Below are 20,708 nucleotides of genomic sequence, written 5' to 3'. Positions count from 1 at the left end.
TTCACCTTTGCGGTGGGGCCAGTGGAGGCACATGCTCATTTTAAAATATGTACAGTATATTAGTTTTTAAGATTCTTCAATGGACTGCTCCACCATATTTGTCTAATCGGGCTCAGACCACCAAAATAAACAGGGGGCCTTCACGATGATAGTTTACTGCCCTACTCTAATCTGAGTGGCCTTAAGTGTAAAACTGCTTTTTCAGCTAGTCTTTTCTATCAGGTGTTCATGTTTTGGAATTCTATTCCTCTGTACCTAAGGAGAATTCAAAATTACACAGTTTTTTTTAAATGAAATCTTGAAAAACTTTTCTTGTTAAGAAATATTTACAGTAATTGAGCTCTGTTCTATGGTAGTTCTTAGGCAAGGGGATTCTAAGAAATGTTTCTAAATTAGATGCAACTGAGGGGAGTATTTTAATTAGAATGTTGTTTAATTTCACAGGATCTGCCTTCTCTTTTTGTTAGCCACACTGAACCCTGATGGGTAGCTGTGGCATACAAGATGCTTATGTAATGTATTTGTACAGTGCTACATAGTAATATAGAAATAGGTAATGGCCTCGGCCATTTTGGTTCTTTGATGTTATAGTAGAAGATATCTGGCATCCAGTGTTCACCAGATGGTGTGGTTTAATATTAAGATAGCTGTGGAGAGGGTTCATTCAAAAGTGAAGGTTCTAGACTTATGTTTCAACTTTTTTATTGATGGAACACTCTGTCACATACAACCAAGTGGCTTCAAAAAAACAATTATAAAATACAAGTGTTATGCATCTATACAAGGTGAGTAATGTTTACCATCATTATTTTATTTCGTTTTCTCCCCCCCACCTCCCCCCTCCTTTTCCCCCCTCCCACATGTCCCAAATGCGACTTAGGCTAGACATTACATATTTTATTTCCTTTGAGAAAGGCATGAACTTCATGGTGTATGTTCAATAGTTCTCATTCTCCTGTTTCTTATTTGGTCATATCTCTTAGTTCGTCTCTGTATAGAACCATTATTTGCAGGTAGGCTTCCATTATCCCGGGAGGGAACCCTTGTTCTTGTGGTCCCCTCCCGGCTGAGCCTCCGGCGTTGTCTAGCATTGCCCAAATGTCCATCAAATCTTAATTATCAATAGCATAGTACATTGGTAACATGTATATTAATTGTTCCCCTTTCCTAATGATACAAGATCTCATCAGTCTCTCATCCCCCCCACTTGCCAACCTTTGTTCGGGAAGAGATTTACTCCCTATTTGATTAACCGGAACTGTGTCACAACGTGTTAAGTATTAGACTTCTGCCCCTTGGGTTAAGCCCTTGTAAATAAGGTCCCCATATTTGCATGAAACATTTTTTCCGTTTTGGATTACCTCTTGCCTCCCTGGCCTCCCATGTGGCCATCTCATGTATTTGGTTCCGCCAATGCCAATAGGCAGGTGGATCAGGGGATATCCATTTTTGCAATATGGTCTTGCGCGCTATCAGGCTGACCTTACGGCACCAAAGCCTAGGCCCTTTCGCCAGTGTCGCAAACGCTGGTTGTGTGTCCAGCACGTAGTGTTCCCATACCCCCCTTACCGGTGTCTGTGTCGTGGCGGTTAAAAAACATTGTATTCGTCTCCAAAACATACGAATTCCAGGGCAGCCCCAAAAGGCATGAAATAGCGTGGGGTTTTCTTGGTCACATTTAACACATTTCACATTCCCCCCAGTAGTTATGCGTCCCCATTGCTTCCCTGACATATATGCTCTCATTACCACTCTATATCCACTCTCCCTGAGCCTTTCGTCTATGGTGAGCATCGGAATGCGTCTCAGCGTGGCCCCTATATCCCACCTCCCTAATGACCCTCCCGATTCATATTCCCATTTTTGTTTAATATAGTCCAAGTTTTTTATGGGGGTGTTTTTCTCTATTGCTCGGCTTATAGAAGATACTGTCATTCCTATTGCTTCCAATGTCAGGAAGAAGTTTTGTATCTGACCTCCTATTTTTGATTGGAGTGTTGATTGGTTAAGGCTAGAAATATAGTGTTTAGCTTGTACAAATGCAAAGTAGTCCCCCCATGTATTCCCTATCTTACTTTCCAGGTCTTCGAATTTCAGGATAGCTCCATCCCTGCCTAGCAGATGTTCCACTTTCGTGATTCCCTGTGCCTCCCATCGAAGGAAGGCTGAGTTAGTTTGTCCAGGCTCAAAATTCGGGTTCCCTCTAAATGTTAAAAGTTCTGATGTTCCTGGCATTCCTCCCAAAGTCCTAACTAGCTCTTTCCATGCCTTTCGCATGGATTGTAGCAAATGACAATGTTTTAACTGGGCTGGAATTTGTCCCTGTTCTAAGTGTAATAATGTGATAACATCGTACGGAGCAAAATATTCCCGTTCCATTTTCAATGGTGTGAAGACATTTGAGTGGCCTACCCAGTCTCCTATATGTCTAAGGAGACAAGCTTGGTTATACAGGGCAAGATCTGGCACTCCCAATCCTCCCAGATTCCATCTCCCTCTCATCACTGTAGCCTTTATTTGGGGTTTCTTTCTCGCCCAACAAAACCTGCTGAAGGCCCGGTTAATGTTTATTAATTCTTTGCGTGTCAGTCGAAGGGGAAGTGTTTGCAGGAGATACAACCATTTAGGGAATATTACCATGCGTATTAAATTTATCCTGCCAACTAATGATAACGGGAGGCCCTCCCATCCATCTAGTCGCTGTCTTGTCCCCTCTAACAGGGAGCGTACGTTTAAGTCCTGCAGTTTTCCTAGCTCCATGGTCAGTTGAATCCCCAAGTATTTAAAAGACCCTTCCGCCCAGCTTAAAGGGAACCCCTGACCCCATAGGGCCTTCACTTCTTCTGAGGAGGCCAAGGCTTCTGACTTAGTCAGGTTCAATTTTAGACCTGCAAAATCCCCATATTCTTCCAAGATCTCCATCAGAGCCGTGAACGATGCCTTAGGCTTTGTAAGCATTACTAAAAGATCATCTGCAAATGCTGCTATTTTGAATTCGGCCTGGCCTATGTGCATACCCTGTATCGTTGGACTAGCCTCAATGTCTCTGATCAGTGGGTCAAGCGATAAAACAAATAGTAATGGGGATAACGGGCATCCTTGTCGGGTTCCTCTATATATCTGAAACTCCTCTGATTCCAATCCGTTGACCCGTATCTTAGCTTTTGGTCTATGATAGAGGGCACGGATCCCTGACATAAAACGGCCATCAAACCCATATTTTTTTAATGTGGCGAACAGGAATGCCCAGTGCACTTTGTCGAATGCCTTTTCGGCGTCAAAACTTATTAGGAGGGATGGCGTATCTGTATGTTTCCTCTTTTCTAGAGCCCCTATGATTTTTCGCAAGTTCTTCACTATTACTCTGCCCTCTACGAATCCCGTTTGCGCTTCATGTATTAGCTTCGGCAAGACCTGTTTCATACGGTTTGCCAGGATTTTTGCTAGCAATTTTATTTCCACATTCAATAGGGAAATTGGGCGATATGACTCTACACATTGCGGATCCCTACCTGGCTTAGGCAGCACCACTATATGTGCTAAAGATAGGCCTTCCGGGGGTTGTTCCTTGTCAACTATGTTATTGAAGTATTTAGTTAATGTCGGAGCAACGTGTTCCCCCAGTATCTTATAAAATTCTATGCGGAGCCCATCCGGGCCAGGCGCCTTCAGCAATTGTCCTTGTTTTATACCCAGCATTACTTCTGCCTCCGTGATTGGTTCATTCAATTTATCTTTATCCCCCTGGTTGAGGGCCGGTAAGTCTAAATTGTCTAGATAGAGAGACTCTGATAGCCCCCTGTCCTCCGGCATCATATATAGATTATCATAATATTTAGCAAACGCCTCACATATCTTATCTGCTGTACGTTCCAGTTTCCCTTGTTCCCCTCTCACTTGTAGGACCTGTCTCGTGCTCCCTCTCGGGTTGGCTAATCTTGCTAATAGACGTCCTGCTTTATTCCCAAATCTGTGTAAGTGAAATTTATAGTATGTTTGAGACTTCGAAGCCCGTTGGTGCAACAATGTGTTTAATGTGACTTGAAGTTCCATGAGTTTAGTGCGATGTGATTCTGTGTGTGTCCGGCCATAGGCCTGCCGAGCTTTGCATATCAGCTTACTTAGTCGTATAATTTCCCTATTTCTCGCTGACCTCAGGTGGTGATGGTAACTAATTATTTCGCCTCGCAACACAGCTTTCGCTGCATCCCAAAATAAAGTTGGGTTCTCCATGTGTTGCCGGTTCATTGCTATGTAATCTTCCCAACTCTCTTTTAACTTGGTCTTAAATTTCTCGTCGCCAGTCAATTCTAGTGGAAATTGCCAGGAACCCCCTTTGTGTCTGCGTTCCTCCCATTCCCATTCTATGCTAACCCAAGCATGATCTGAAATCGTGTAAGGTCCTATATGGGTATCCTTCACTTTTCCTAGCATGTTTTCAGTAGTTAATATATAATCTATTCTGGCTTGGGATGCGTGGGCTCTCGCATGGTGAGTATAATCTCTTTCAGTGGGATGTAACACCCTCCACACGTCTATCAAATGTAGTGTTCGTCCTAGTCTTTTCAAGCCCTTATTAGACGCCGCCGAATCATTCCTTTTACCCTGGGTGCTATCAATCGAAGCATCCCATACCGTATTAAAGTCTCCCCCTACCAGCATCTGTTCCCCACGATATGAGAGTAAATGGTGTAGTATTTGGTTGTAAAAGTACCTATCATATTGATTAGGGGCGTAGATGTTGCCTACTAGCAGTTTTTGTCCTGATATTTCCACTTCCACGAGCACATAACGGCCTCTTGCGTCCGTCACCATGGGTCGTACCGCTGTGGTCAGACCTTTACGAATTAATATCGCTACTCCTCCTTTTTTCCCTTGTGCTCCCGCTGAGACGCATTCCTCCACCCACCAGGTCCTAAGCTTTGCGTGTTCCTCCTGGCTAAGATGTGTTTCTTGCAGCAAGGCAATATCTATATTTTTTCTCTGTAACTGTTGCAAAATTTTTGTTCTCTTTATGGGTGAGTGTATCCCCCCCACGTTCCAAGTAACGAGCCTAACCATAATCTGTCAGGCCTACTATGTTCTGTAGTGTAGCTCTCTTTTCTTGTTGTTGTGTCAGGTGGGCACCCCAGCCTATGCCCCCCCAATCCCGCTCTCGACATTTGCCTCGTCTCTGTTCCATTGTTCTTCCTCTCCCCCTAACGTATTGGTTGGCCTTGTTCCCTGTTATCCCTCCCACCCAAATCTCCACTCCTCCCCCTGCCCATCCCCCCATCTCATTCTTCTGACCCCTCCCCCCTTGTTCCATGTTTCCCAAAATGGGAACCGATCACATTTATCGCCTCCCGACCTCCCTCCCCTTCATGCTCTCATCCGTTATGTATTCTGGACTTTTAAGGCCCATCCCATTTATTTTGTAACCCCCTTAGCAATCAACCCGCAACAAACAATATACACCCCTGGTATAGGTTCCTTGTACTTCTCACATTGTGTCTCTCCTCATATGGTAATACATAGTAAAATCCTTTTATAAGGTCATTTATATCATCAATCGGGCTTTGATATGGGCAGGCCTCAATCAATACCTATTTTCAGGTTCCACCACCAGTCCTAGGTATCACATCTCCTATCTGTCTTAAATCTCTAGGTTTGTCATTAGATTCCTGAGGTCTGTCCCAATGATGTAAATTATGCGGGTGTGAACCCCTCCAGGTAGCCAAAATCCTTATATCTTATGCGACTTTAACAAACATTAACCTCAACTGTTCAAACGGCCTATTATCTAGTCAAACCTGTCAAAACTGTGGTTGATGTCCATGAGATCTCTCTGTAGTTAACAATCATTAACATCCGCTGCTAAGCTGATCTGTTGTCTAATCAAACCTTGCAAGCTTGTGACTGATGTCTATGAGACCTTTCTCTAGTTGAGAGATAGCGTAGCACTCCATCCTCTCCTCTGGATCATGCCGGGGCGTCTCTCCCAGTGTTTTCCCCGTCTTCTGCTCCGATCTGGGTCACAAATTTTTTCGCCTCCTCCACTGCGTCAAATACATGCGTTGATCCTTTGTACACGATTTTCAACTGCGCTGGGTACATCAAGTTGAATAATCTTCTGATTAAACAGTGCTGTACACACTGAGGAGAAAGCACGGCGTCTCCCCGCTACCCCCGCCGAATAATCTTGAAAACATAGTATTCTTTTCTGTTCATACATCAGCACATTGTCTTTCCTGGAGGCTTGCAAAATATATTGTTTGTGCTGGAAATTCAAAACCCGCATAATGAGTACTCTGGGTTTATTGGTATTATCTACTCGAGGCCCCAGACGGTGAGCCCTCTCCACTCTCAGGGGGCCCATGTGCACAGGGAAGGCCACTCTTGCAGTAAGCCAACGTTCCAGTTCCATAATTAGGTCCCTGCCACCCATGGCCTCCGGAAGTCCCACCAGACGCAAATTGTTGCGCCTAGAACGATTCTCTAATTCTTCTACTTTTTGCTCTAGCGCTTCAACGCGTCCTTTGGATGTTTTTTGTTCGGCCTCCACCTCCTTTAATTTATCCTCCACCATGCTCGTTCGGGTTTGGCAGGCCACGCATTCTCTCGCCAAGTCCTCCATTCGCGTATGCAGCTTCTCCAATTTGGAGTCAATGGGGGCTAATCTGCGGTCTAGTAGCTCTTCCATAACGGCGGACATCTCCGCCGTTATCTCCGCCACCCACGCCGAAGAAACTGCCGTGCTGGACTTTTCCGGCGAGGACGCCATTTTGGGGTCTGGTTGTTTTTGCCGCAACTTCTCTTTTTGAGCCGTTTTCGCAGCCATCCCCGGCGTATGCTGCCTGATATTCACTTGCTGGGGTTTTATCTATGTTCCGATCTATTGTAGTACGCTCTCTGTGTCCGTGGTTGTGCCGCTCAACGGGAAAGGAGGATCGGGGCCGGAGAGCTCTTCAGGTGCGTCTGCTCTTCGCCATGGCATCACGTGATCTCCAAGGTTCTAGACTTAAAAAAAACAAAAACTAACTTTATTCAGATGGGAGATTACCTCAAGGAATTGCTGTCTGGATGGGGACTTCTGGAATATGTTGGAAAGCAGTGGGCAAAACTGAAAGGAGCTATTATAGGGGCAAGAAAACTTTTTGTAAGGAAAGTAAATAAAAGTAAGAGAAAAAGGAGGCCACTTTGGTTCTAAGTAGTAGCTGAAAAGGTAAGGGGAAAGAGGTTAGCCTTTATAGACTACAACAGATTGCAGAAAGAGGAAGACAGGCAACAATATCTGGAGAAGCTGGTACAGTAGGCAGGAAAGCAAAGATGCAAATGGGAGAAGAAATAGCCAGTATGGTAAAATTGGTGGGACAAGACACTTTTTAGATATGTTAGTGATAGGAGGAAGTGAAAAAGTGACATTGTGAGACTCGAAGGGGAAGAACATGTAGAAGTTGATAAAGATAAGGCAGAATTGCTTAAATATTCCTGTTCACAGCTGAAGGGCTGGGAGCCGGACTGCAAAAGACCAACACAAATAGGAATGGAAGGGTGGTAGTCATAAGAACATAAGCGTTACCATACTGAGATGGACCACAGGTCCATCAAGCCCAGTATCCTGTTTCCAACAGTGGCCAATCCAGGTCATAAGTACCTGACAAAAACCAAAAACAGTACAATTTTCAGAGGACTGTGTTCACGAGGAGCTGGCTAAACAAACAAACAAACAAAAAAAGGACAGAGTGATGGGGGCCGGACGGCATATATCCAAGGGTGCTGAAGGAACTTAGGGAAGTTCTAGTGGCTTGGCTGGCTAGACTTTTTTAAATGCTTCTCTAGAATCGGAAGTGTCCCAGAGTACTGGAGAAGAGCAGATGTGGCCCCTTTCCACAAAAGTGGAAATAAGAGATTGGGAACTACAAGCTGGTAGGTCTGACTTCTGTGGTATGTAAATTCATGGAAATGCTTTTAAAACAGAGAACAGTAAAATTTTGGAATTCAATGGATTACAGGACCTTAGGCAACGTGGGTTCACTAGAGGCAGGTCTCATCAGACAAATCTGTTTAATTTCTTTGACTGGGAAACCAGATAGTTGGATTGAGGGACAGCGCTAGATGTGGTGTGTTTATATTTTAGCAAAGTGTTTGACAGAGTTCTGAATAGACAACTAATAAATAAACGAAGTGCCCTTGATATGGGCCCTAAAGTGACTGACTGTGTTAGGAACTGGTTGAGTTGAAGGCGACAGAGGGTAGTGGTAAATGGAACTCATTCTGAGGAAAAGGATGTTGCCAGTAACGTGCCACAATTTTTGTAAGCAACTTTTCAGAAGGACTGTCTGGTAAGATTTGCCTCTCTGCGGTTGATAACCAAAATCTGCAATAGGACAGACACCCCTGGTATGGATAACATGAGGAAAGGCTTAGCGAAGCTAGAGGACTGGTCTGGAATTTGGCAGCCTAGATTTCATGCTGAAAAATTCAGGGTCATGCATTTGGGAATAGAATACTTTAGAGGGTGAAGAACTTTTGTGCAAAAAAGAGGAGTGGATTTTGAATGTGATCGTATGTGAATTTTAAGGTGACCAAACAGGTAGAAAAGGCAACCGTGAAAGCTAGAAGGATGCTTGGGTGCATAGGGAGAGGAATGGCCAATTGGAAAAAGAAGATGTTGATGACCCTGTATAAGACTGTTGTGAGACCTCATTTAGAATATTGTGTACAGTTCTGGAGATGCACCTTTAAAAAGTTATAAACAGGATGGTGTCAGTCCAGAGGGTGGCTATTAAAATGGTCAGTGGTCTTTGTCATAAAGCGTATGGGGACAGACTCATGAGAGACTCCTTAGAAAATTAGAGTCATGGGATAGGAGGCAAGGTTCTGGTGTGGATTAGGAATTGGCTATTGGACAGAAAACAGAGGGTAGGGTTAAATGGTCACTTCTCTCAATGGAGGAGAATGAACAGTGGCGTGCCACAGGGATCTGTACTGGGACCGGTATTATTTAACATATTTATAAATGATATGGAAATCAGACTGGCGAGTGAGGTGATCAGATTTGCAGATGATACAAGGCTATTCAAGGTTGTTAAAACACGTGCACACTGTGAAATATTGCAGAAGACCTTAGGAAATTGGAAAACTGGGCGTCCAAATGACAGATTAATTTAATGTGGACAAACGCAAGGTGATGCACATTGGAAAGAATAATCCGAATCACAGTTACCTGATGCTAGGGTCCACCTTGGGGGGTCAGAGCTCAAGGAAAAGATCTGGGTGTCGTTGTAGATAATACGCTGATATCTTCTGCTCAGTGTGCGATGGTGCCCAAAAAAGCAAACAGGATGCTAGGAATTATTAGGAAAGGGATGGTGAATAAGACCAAAAATACTATAATGCCTTTGTATCGTTCCATGGTGCGTCCGCATCTTGAGTATTGCATTCAGTTCTGTTCATTGTATCTCAAAAAAGATATAGCGGAATTAGAAAAGGTTCAAAGAAGAGCGACTAAAATGATAAAGGGGATGGAACCCCTCTAGTATGAGGAAAGGCTAAAGAGGTTAGGGCTCTTCAGCTTTGAAAAGAGACGGATGAGGAGAGATATGATTGAGGTCTACAAAATCCTGAGTGGTGTAGAACGAGTAGAAGTAAATCAATTTTTTTTTCTCGTTCTAAAAGTACAAAAACTAGGGACACTTGAGGAAGTTACCTGGAAATACTTTTAAAACAGGAGGAAATATGTTTTTTCACTCAATGAATAGTTAAGTTCTGTAACCCTTTGCCGGAGTATGTGGTAACAGCGGTTAGCTTATCTGGGTTTAAAAAAAAGGTTTGGACAAGTTCCTGGGGGAAAAGTCCGTAGTCTGCTATTGAGAGACGTGGGGAAGCAACTTCTTGCCCTGGGATTTGTAGTATGGAGTGTTGCCATGATTTTGGTTTCTGCCAGGTATTTGTGATCTGGCTTTGCCGCTGGAAAACAGGATACTGGGCTACATGGACTATTGGTCTGACCCAGTATGGCTACTCTTATGTTCTTATGACTTAAAGATCTCAATATGTATTCTTTGGAAGAAAGGCAGGAGAGGGAAGATATGATAGATATTTAAATACCTATATGGCATAAGTGCACTTGTGGTGAGTCTTTCAATTGAAAAGAAGCTCTGGAACGAGGAGGCATAAGATGAAGGTGAAAGGGAATAGACTCAGAAGTAACTTGAGGAAATACTTCTTCACAGAAAGGGTGGTGAATTTGTAGACAGGCCTCCTGGTGGAAGTGGTGGAGACGAAAACAGTATCTGAATTCAATAGAGATTGGGGCAAGTACAAAGGATCTCTAAGGGAGTAATATGGAGAGTAGATGGCATAGATGTTTCTGTCAGTGATGATGCTCCTTGGAACATTCATCCTGCTGTCCTCTGAGAACACTTGCTACAGGTGAGTAACGTTTGCTTTCTCTGGTTTGTGTATGTTCTTATCTTTGTGGACTGATATCTGTGCATGTTTGTATGCATGCACCTGGCTTGTGTGTCAGTGCATGCTTGCAAGTGTGTGTCTTTGTTTAAGTGGGTATGCTAATGTGTGTGAGTATATAGGTTGGTTCTCTGTGCGTGTCTGAGTAAGAGGAGAGGGTTGTTTGAAAGGTGCAATTGCCAAATTGCTCTGAATCAGTGTTTGCTTTTTCCCATTTGGGATGCGACTTTATTTCTCTTCCATCTTCTACCACATGCAGAAACTTTATTTCTATAGCACACTAAAGCTGTGTAGCATTTCCATTGACAAGAGCTTTACCTATAGTCTCTGCTGCTAGTTATCACTGGAACTAGGCATAGCAGGCTCAAATACAAGAGATCTGCAGATAGCCTTTTATTCCCCCCTCCAAATTAAGACTGTAATCAGTTCTAATCTCCCAGGGCCTTCCTAAAATTTGGACCCTAGATGTGTTCCTAGCTTGCCAATGTGTTAAACCCTGCCTGTGACGACAGATACTAGTTAAACATCCACTGTCGATATGGAGCCTTGTGTTAAAAAAAAATGTGTGCGACCAATAACAGAACCTTAAGGGAAAACGAACTCCCTTAAAACATTTGATTTTAAATTGTGTGATGTATACTTAATTCAGTACTTGCAACACCCTCTGTCATTGTGGCCAACTCTACATAGATACTGCATGATTTTCATGCATGAATTCAGAATTTAAAATACTCCGCAATTTTAAGTTGCTTCATCTTCAAACTGCTGTGTGTCTGACTTGATACTGTTTTGAAGTTGCTTCTTCCGTAGTTTAGGGGTCCCTGACAGATGTGCATGTCTATGGGGAATTCTATTTTAGCAGCTGCAGCATGTAAACACTGATTTACTTTAACATAGCAATTAAAGATTTACACCTTTCAAACAACCCTGCTCTCTCTCCCAATCAGTTACACAGAGAACCACCACACACATAAATACACAGACATATTAGCCCATACGCATACAAAACAGACACATATGTACATTTGTGTGTGTGTGTGTGTGTTTTTTTTTATTTTGATGTCTTTGTGAAGATATAAGATAGTTTGTGTGATACATTTGAAATTTTTGTATGTTTAATATTTTCCTTGGAGCTTTGTAACTTTTTGATATATTTTCAATAAGACCTCCAGAAGATGTAAAAAATAGAAAAAAACCCTGTGGGTGATTTTGCTGCCCTGATCCAGCCCCCCCCCCCCCCCCCCACAAGCATCACTCCTTTATTTATTTGAATACATTCTATGGAACTGGTGGGTTTTTTTTCCTACCATTGCTTCCTGTTTTGCCTATAGAGGATCCTTTTTTGAAAATTGCCCTTTTATGAATAAAGTGGATGTACTTATTAATTGTCCAGATAGTAAACAATATATGTTAAAGTATTTTTATTAATTACCCATGAAATCATGATAACCAATATACAGCATATCAAGCACCATACACAGTCATAAATCTGATTTGCACAGCAACAATAATAGAGAAAAATAAATGCTGCAAATGACCCTCCCCAACGATCCCAACAATTATAAGGAAAAGTCCTGGTGTATTGGTAATCATCTGGAGTTACAGTTGGGAGGCAGCAAAAGTCTGTTGTGAGCAAAGTCAGACAATATGCTCCAAAAAGGCCTCCATATTGCACAAGTTTAGTCCCTTTGCAGATGTAAGATCCTGACTGTTATATCATTTCATAGTCAAGTGAAATTGTGTGAATTGAACGTTATTGAGGCATGGTAGGTGGTTCTGCTGTTATCCAGTTATCCAGTTACACAATATATAACCAACAGTCATACAGATTTCTTTACATTTGTTAGTATGTGTATATATCTAATGGAAATAATATTTTTGTCTGTCTTTTAACTAGCTATAAACATTTTGCTAAGGATCATTTAAATTGTGGTGGTTCCCCCATGGAAATCCCTGGATCGTTTTCCAATAAAATGGATTTGATTTACACATATTCTGTAAAATTTGAGGTAAGTGTAACTTTTTAGTCTTGTGTGTTTGCATAACAAATCAAAGCTTGTATTATTGTATGGAGTCTTTGTGGTTTTGAAACAACCTGTGAAAAAGGTGTAGGACATAAACCTTTGTGATGCCATGGGGAGACTTATTCAGATAGCAAATATTTCCTCCAAATTGCTGCCTCTAAATACCATTTCCCCAGGAAAGACAGAAGCAAAGAATTCATTAAGTTTCTCTTCTATGGTCTTGTGCTTCCTGCATGCCCCTTTTACAATTTTTATGCAATCCTTGATGAGCCATTAGAACAAATGTTTGCATTCAACTGTAAGTCTGAATTCTCCGAGGAAAAGCAGGCTGATTACTCACCATTGGGTCGTCGTCCGCGACGGCCCAGGAGACCGGCAAAATCTTGAGAGCAAACGAAGAAGTCTCTCGAACGCTCTGTTGTGCGGGCAGAGTGCACCACGCATGTGCGAACGGCTTCCCACCCGCGACACGAGCGTGAGTCCCTCAGATGCTTTTTTTCCGTGACACTGGTAACATGGATTTTTTTCTCCTTCGCTGTTGCCTTCGTCCCAGGGGATCACGCGTGAGTTTTTTCTTTTTTCATTAGCTTCCATAAAACTTACAAAAAAATCTTTTTTTTTTTTTTTTTTTAAATTTAGTTCCCTTATTTTCTTAACTTATAACATGGAGAAAAAAACTTTCTTTCTTTTCGTTGCAGCCCTCTCTTGGCCATGCGGTCAGGTTTACTTTTCCCTGTTTTCTCTTTTTTGTGTCTTATTGGCACAATCGCGTCCACACATTCACATCTCACTACTGTCTTCAGCAGGATACCTGACGCGACAGTCGGTTTGGGCAGTCGGTGCTGCAGAATCTATTCGGGGTTTAGAATCCAACTCCACCCTCCTAGGCCCATTTTTCTTCTGTTCCAGGCTGCACTCTCACGTAGTTGTGTTTCTTTTCAGGTCAATCTCTGTTATGTCCTCGTCGTTGCGAGGCCCAATTGACCAATGTTCATTGTTTTGAGTGAGCCTAGGGGCTAGGGATACCCCAATGGTGAGAATAATCAGCCTGCTTGTCCTTGGAGAAAATGAAGATACATACCTGTAGCAGGTATTCTCCGAGGACAGCAGGCTGATTATTGTCACATACCCACCCTCCTCCCCTTGGAGTTGTTCTAGTTTCTGGTTTGCTTTTTTATTAAACTGAGGGACTCACGCTCGTGTCGCAGGTGGGAAGCCGTTCGTGCATGCGCGGTGCGCTCTGTCCGCGCAACGGAGCGTTTGAGAGACTTCTTCGTTTGCTCTCAAGACTTTTCCGGTCTCCTGGGCCGTTACGGACGACGACCCAATGGTGAGAATAATCAGCCTGCTGTCCTCGGAGAATACCTGCTACAGGTATGTATCTTCATTATTTTGAAAATAAGCTAATATTGGGTGCCAGATAACAGCTGATCAGTGTGACACAGAATTTTTGTTTTAAGTAGTTTCATCTAGGGATTTATAAAATGTAAATACAGGGTGTTTTATTTTCAATCTAATTAGGCACTTTGGAAGTGTACTAAAATGTTCTCTTATTGACACCAGCACGTTTCTCAGCATCTCCCCCAAATTACCCTAAAACCTTAATGTTTTCTGCTCCACAAGTTACTGCTTCTGATTCCTGTTGTATGTAGCACAGCTGTCTTCATTCTCTTGTTTGGCATGGTTGTGGCTTCTTCCTGGTCTGTTCAGTGGAAGAAAATGCCTTCTGTTCAGCATGGCTATTTTGACAGCCTTGGTAGAGAGGCCACATCAACCTGCCTTGCCAGCAGGAGCCAGGACTATTTAATTAGAGTGCAGCAAGGTAGGACAATTTTAGAGGTTTATTAGTTATAACTGGAAAAACCAATGCCATTATAGAGTTATCACTCAGCATGCCTTATCAAGGTGTCAGGTTTTTGGTGCCCAGTTATAGAATTGCCCCCTGAGTCCCTATATATAATAAATGCAAAACCATTTTGGTTGTACCACAGAAGGGCGGTATATTTATTTATTTATTACATTTGTACCCCACGCTTTCTCACATGCCGCAGGTTCAGTGTGGCTTACATAGTAAAAAGCATTACAGAGGACATGTAAGAAGACATTTGTGAACTGAGATAAACATAATGGCAAGAGTGCCCAGGAATACATGAATTGGAATAGGGGCGGTAGACATGAAAGGAAATGATAGGTAAAAGGGAGGGAGATTGGGAGGGATATGGTGTACCAAATCCATGATCCTTTTGCATAAAGGCATTCTGTGCACACAAGACAAAAGCCTTGCATAATAAACATTTCATATTTGTATAGAGCTTTCCATAGAGAATTCCAGTGCCATATACATTAGTGACAGCTTTAAAGGGTATCCTGACCATTTTACAGATGAGTTAAGGAGCATCTAATTGGTAGCATTTTGCCCAAGATCATACAGTTTGATGATAGAGCAGGGTTTCATACTTGTGCCTCACAAGTTCCTCCTGACTATGATATTTTGTTTTTGAGTGGTCTTATATTACTACTTTAATGCCATGCCCTGGATCAAGCAATCTTAATTTGCATTTCTAATTTGAATCTGAAAAGTAAATTAAGGTTTTTTTTTGATAGAGGTAACACGTAACTGAAAAGTAAGTTAATCATAAGGGGATGTGTGCTATTCATTAATGGTTATTTTTTCTTCTGGTAGTTGACATATTACCAGCGGATGGCAGTGTTCACAATCTATTGGATGAGCACCCTCTCGCAATTAGGTGCAACCAAATTGTGTATAAAAATATAGCCCATAACTTTATAGTCACACACCAATGAAATTCAAAATTGTCAACGTACCCTTAAAAAAAGATCATATTTATAATGTGAGGTATCATTTATTTATATCCCGCATTATCAGACCCATCTAAGCAGGTTACAAAAGAACATAAATTGTAAACAAAAAACTGCACTATGGTATAGCCAACACCTATCTAGACAAACAGTGTTATAATCTTTTTACCTTATAACAACAGTTTTTAAAGTTTACTTTTATTCTTTCATTTTTATTTTAATGCCTGCAAAATATTTTTTTTTCTTTCTTCAGATGTTTTTTTTATTTAACTTCTAATGCCTGTTACTAGTGTGAGACAAATCTGTGTCTTGTTGATTTCCTTATTTATGATGATTTGAAAATATTGATCTAAAAAAAAAACTTTTGTAAATTATATGCATACGATTGGACTGGCCAGTGAAGTAGAAGATAACATACCATCTTCCGGTTTGTAAAGGTCAGCTGCACATTTTTAGCTATACCATAGTGTGGGTTGTATGATGGGTCATATTACAAATATGGCCTTCCGTTGTTGTTTTTTTTTTTTTTTTTTTTTTTGTTAAGGATATGTTGGCAAGAATGAGTGAAGGAATGGCTTTGGATTTCATTGGTACACATTTTGTTTAAGAAGGTGAGTGTACTGTGGGTTTGTGTTGATGACTTTGGTTGGTTTTATTTATGTGCTAATATCAGAAAATGTAGAAATGTATCATGTCTTACATTGGTTCTGTGTCTTATTGATACTAAAATTAATTATGTATTGGGTTTTAAGAAGATAAGAGATGAAGAGATGCAGCAACAGAGAAAGCCTACTCATCAGTCCCATTAACATAGGTTATGCAGAGAGTGAAGGATTAAATAACCAACATAACATACTAAAGCAGGGGGTTCCCAGACTATAGCTCATAGTCTAGTTGTGTCCCTTGGATTGGAGCAAGTTTTGCTTTTTCTGCGTCTAGGTTAGATCCAGCTCATGGATCAAGGGATGTGTTTGGGCTTTTGCCTGTGCCCTCACCTTCTCCAGCTGCTAAGGGATTTTAGCTAAGCTAGCAGACCAAGCAGTTGAGCCTTGGTCTTGGTCATTCTCCTTTTTTCTCTCTCTTTGGTGAACCTTCCACACCTTGCTGCTGAGTGTGACAAGAGCTCCAGGAATATGGTACAAGAGCGATGGGGATTATGGGCTGGGCAACATCACATCCATGGGCACGGGGTGCTTCCTGCTTTTTGGTGATGTGTCTAGAAATGTGTTTTATCTGCCTGTTCAAGGGATGCAGGACTGGAGTGTGTGTATGCTGTTGAACTCTATGGAGGACTTCAAGCCCAGGGTGTGTGAGCAGGAAGGGTTGCAGATGAGGGAAGGGAGAAGGGGAGTAAGAGGAGACAAAGGAGGAAAAGGAAGTGGAGGGGCAAGAGTGGAATAAGAGGGATGAGAGTGAATGTGGAGGATGGTGTATAACAGTGTGAGAAGGTATACTATACACGCATTGCTCTACCATCCACCCAGCTCTCCCAGTTCTTCAGAATGCAGATGTTTGAAAAAGGGGAGTTCTCTTGGTTTGAAATACCCTGTCGCCTTTCATTTCCAAATTTTGGGACCTATGTACTAGAGCAGGCTTCTGTTAATTGACACATTCTGTATTTAGAAAAATTCCTTAGGAAAGCATATCTGAAACTAATATATTGTCTTTATCAGTCTGATTCTTCAATTTTTGGATCCATGACTCTATCAAATTGTATAGATACTTTATTTGACAAAGATTAAATCAGGCATACAACAGCACTGTGATGCAACAGTTGTCCCAGAGTTTAGAATTAATGGAAAGTTTTGACACTTCCACACAGAGCAGTCCTTTTGTCTCTTTGGTTTTGTTTTTTTTTTGCTTTGCTGACGGAAGTGAAATAACAAAACTGTCCTGACTTTTATTGAAGAGTGTGCATATTCTGACATTTTTCATTTTTTAAAAAATCTCTTAGATTTGTGGGTTTTGTTTTTTGGTCTTTTGTGTGCTGTGGGACCATGGTACGAACAAAGGCACTTTCAGGCCCTTTCAAGCCTTCAGTAGTAAGATAGCAAATTGATGCCAACAGATGTATCATTTGTTTGGATCCAGCAGTCATTTGGAGGACTGCAGATGCAGATACATGTTCCCACGAGCCTGGAGGAACTGCCTCAGTTGATTCTGTGACCAGGGCAGAGGAGAGAGACACTTTAAAATAGAGAAAATCTTATGTGCACAGATCGGTTGATTCTGCGAAGTCCAGTAGATATCTCTGCCAGTGTTGCTTCCAAATCCTCATGCAGTGGTTTTCAAAAGCACCACCATGAAAAAATGCCATAGTTCTTTAGTGTCAATGCCAGTCCTTGCTGAGATCTCTTGTTGTAGAGTACAGATGTCTTTGGCACAGTTAGAATGTGAACAGAAGACATTCTAACCTTCATGGTTCCCAACTGCCATCAACTCGGCACAGAGGACCAGAACCATGATGCCACGCTGAACACAGTATGTAAAAGCAGTTTCTAAAATCAGAGCTGTATAAGAATTCTTGGTACAACTGTAGTGCAAACAGATCTTCAGCATCATCTGATGGATACCAGCGTTGACTCAAGAGGGCGTGTTTCATTCCAGCTATAGGTGTCAGAATGGGGGGGGGGGGGGGGGGGGGGGAGGCGAGCCACTGGTGCCATGGCACTCCCAAAATTTCCTTTCTCTGTCTCTTTCCCCATGAACACAATGAGAACCCTAGCCCCGGTTCCTTTTCAGATCTGAGGTTTTTGCCAAGTACACCCATTTTTGGCATATCTTGCACAGCATGCTGTAGCCATATACTGAACGTGGCCCCTCATCTACATTTATCCATCCCATCCCCATGATACTACTACTACTTAGCATTTCTAGCCAAAGCCCTGCCCAAATAGCAGATGAGACTCAGTATAGTGATTTTCATAGCATGGTACTGGCCTCTCGAGCTAGCAGTTTTGAGTTTCCTTCTTTAACACACTCAGTTTTTCCTACATGCAGACTCAAGATTTTACCAGAGTTAGTAATGCAAGGTCAGGGCATCTTCTTGCGTCTCAGCCTCAATTCCCTGGCTTTGTTAGCATGGAAGTTGGAACAGCCCCTGCTTGCTTCCTTGAAGCTGACACCTCCAATTTAATACATTTTGGCAGCAGCAGGAAAACCTTCCACAAGCTATTCATACACTTTCAAGAAGAAAAGATTTTCCACTTGTGCATTTACTAGGGTGAGGATTCCTGATTGTGTCCATTAGTACCATATTTCAATATCTTTAACATCTTTACTAATTTGGACTCCAGATAGCCTGTGGAATAGGTCACATCTTGGCATTCTGTTATGCTGTAATAGATCGCGCACCATCTAAATTAGCGAGAAGCCACTGGACCTGAATGTTGTATTGTCATCTCTGGTGAAACTGCCATTTCAGCTGATGGAATTGTTAGGCCTAGAGAATTTCTGATGGGAAGGTACTTCATCCCAAGCAAAGTGACTGCTACCAAATAATCTGTGAACTTTCAAGCTTTAGTCATATTTTCATCATAATGAGGTAGTTCCACAAACTCATTCTGTTTCTGCAAAAGGTAATCTCATCTCTTCACATTATTGAGAAAATACTACTTAACCTTCTGCTCTAAATCTGATGAGCACCATTGTGAAAAGACCCTTTACTCTGGGCTGCAAATGGTTTTTTGCATACAAGAAAATCAGCACTGATTTTCCTTTCCTTTGACCCCCAACAGTTAATATTCCATTGGCAATTGTTCTCTTTTCAATTCTCTTATGATCAGACTGGTATGTCTTTATTGTAAAGCACAGATGAGCCTCACCAAATCAAAGCCTCTACTTCTGCCATGGCTCTTCTGGAATCTGTTCCAATAGTGAAAGTTTCCAAAGCATCTGTTTGGGCCTTGCTTCTTAACTTTACTCAGCTGTGTCTACTAGATAGTGCATTCAGTCCAGTAGTAATGAGTAATCCTGTCTCTTTGTGATCTGTTTCTCTGGCATCATGATGGGAATGGTCTGCTTCTCAGCAGTGAGATATCTACCTAAAATACTGAAGCATACTTGAGGTTGGGGGTCACATACTTGAGTGATTCAGCTTTGCTTGTTGATGGAGAAAGTAAGGTTGCTTACATGTAACGGACATTAATATTCAGTAGGATTGAAGCACCTAATCCCTCCTGCTTCCTCAAATTGACTAAGTGCTACACTGAGGGGACTGCTTCGTGCAGGAAGAGCCATGCATGCTCAAATTTCTACTGGTTCTGGGAGATTTGTTCCATTTTAGTACCATCAGATGTTCACTGTAAATATGAATTAATTTTGCTTAGTGAAAGCTTGTTAATAGTATGTCATTCTGTTTTAATTAGGTGCCTGTTGAGCTGATCAGCAAACTGTAATTCAAAGATAGCATACTGTCTAGATCAGTGGTCTTGCTGATTTTTAAATAGTGGCTGCTTTGGGTCCAGAAGAACTGAAGGAGAGCCATGACACCAACCAGTGCTAATCGACTTCCATCCCCCACCTGGCCTCATTCACACTTGCAGAAAACAGATAAACTCTCTTCAATATAGGACCACAAACTAAAAGTAATAATGTACACAAACGAAACCCTAAGATCCCAGAATCTCCACACAGTACAACATCAGAGAAATATGGGAACAATTATCATTGTTTTGCACTGGTCAGGAAGAAATGCAATAGATATAAATTCTTGAAACTGATATATTTCAGTCACTAAATTGAAAGTAAAATCATTCTTCCTACCTTTGTTTTCTTGTAGTTTTTATTTTTCTGATCATCTTGGTCCCAGGCTCTGATTACACTTCTTTATGTCAGTGCTCTTAACTCTGTTTTCAGGGCCTCCTTTGCTGTTTCTTTTCTCGCCTTCACTTTCTGTTCTGCATCCATTTTTGGCACTGATTTTTTTTTCCATATTGAGCTTTTGTGGTGAAACAGTGGGTTTATGAGCCTATGAGCTGAATTATTTTGCAGATGACATGTTTTTCTCCTTGTTTGTTTTGCTGATGGGTATGTGTTTCACCTGGTTGGCCAGCAGATGGCAATTGTTTTCTTTAAAGCAGTACCAGAAGTGACAGTTTTTTTTTTCTTTTTCCCACCTAACTGAGGTAATTTGTCAGTCTCAGTTTGGAAGTAGAGTAGGAAAGACCTCTCTGCTGAGACCCTGTGATCAGTTATATTCTGTAACTGGTGAGCAGCCGTATTTCCTGTACTTTCCAGGCACTATTCGGGCAGTGATAACATGTTTAGACAGTTTAATAAACTGTTTCAGTTACATGTGTGCACTGTTTTTCCCATCTGTTCAATATTTTTATGAAAATAAATGTAATTGTTTGCTCTGCTTGTCTGGATTAAGAATCCTGGTGGTTTGTGATATGGCTCTTTGAGTGCTTT

The 20,708-nt window shown here is 41.8% G+C and overlaps 1 protein-coding gene across 2 annotated transcripts in view; it reads left to right on the top strand.

Moving 5' to 3' along the window:
• Window positions 1–20,708, top strand: part of LOC115473998 (transmembrane 9 superfamily member 2-like) — a 176,755-nt gene that overhangs the window by 35,670 nt on the left and 120,377 nt on the right. For both annotated transcript variants that reach the window (XM_030209257.1, XM_030209258.1), the window contains one exon: window positions 12,350–12,461. In XM_030209257.1, coding sequence (XP_030065117.1) covers window positions 12,350–12,461 — 112 coding nt within the window. The remainder of the gene's footprint in view (window positions 1–12,349; window positions 12,462–20,708) is intronic.

The sequence above is a fragment of the Microcaecilia unicolor genome, chromosome 7 (assembly GCF_901765095.1).
Source record: "Microcaecilia unicolor chromosome 7, aMicUni1.1, whole genome shotgun sequence".
Taxonomy (NCBI): Eukaryota; Metazoa; Chordata; class Amphibia; order Gymnophiona; family Siphonopidae; genus Microcaecilia; species Microcaecilia unicolor.
Note: the sequence above shows the minus strand (reverse complement) of the source record. Positions and strands in the feature narration are given on the sequence as shown.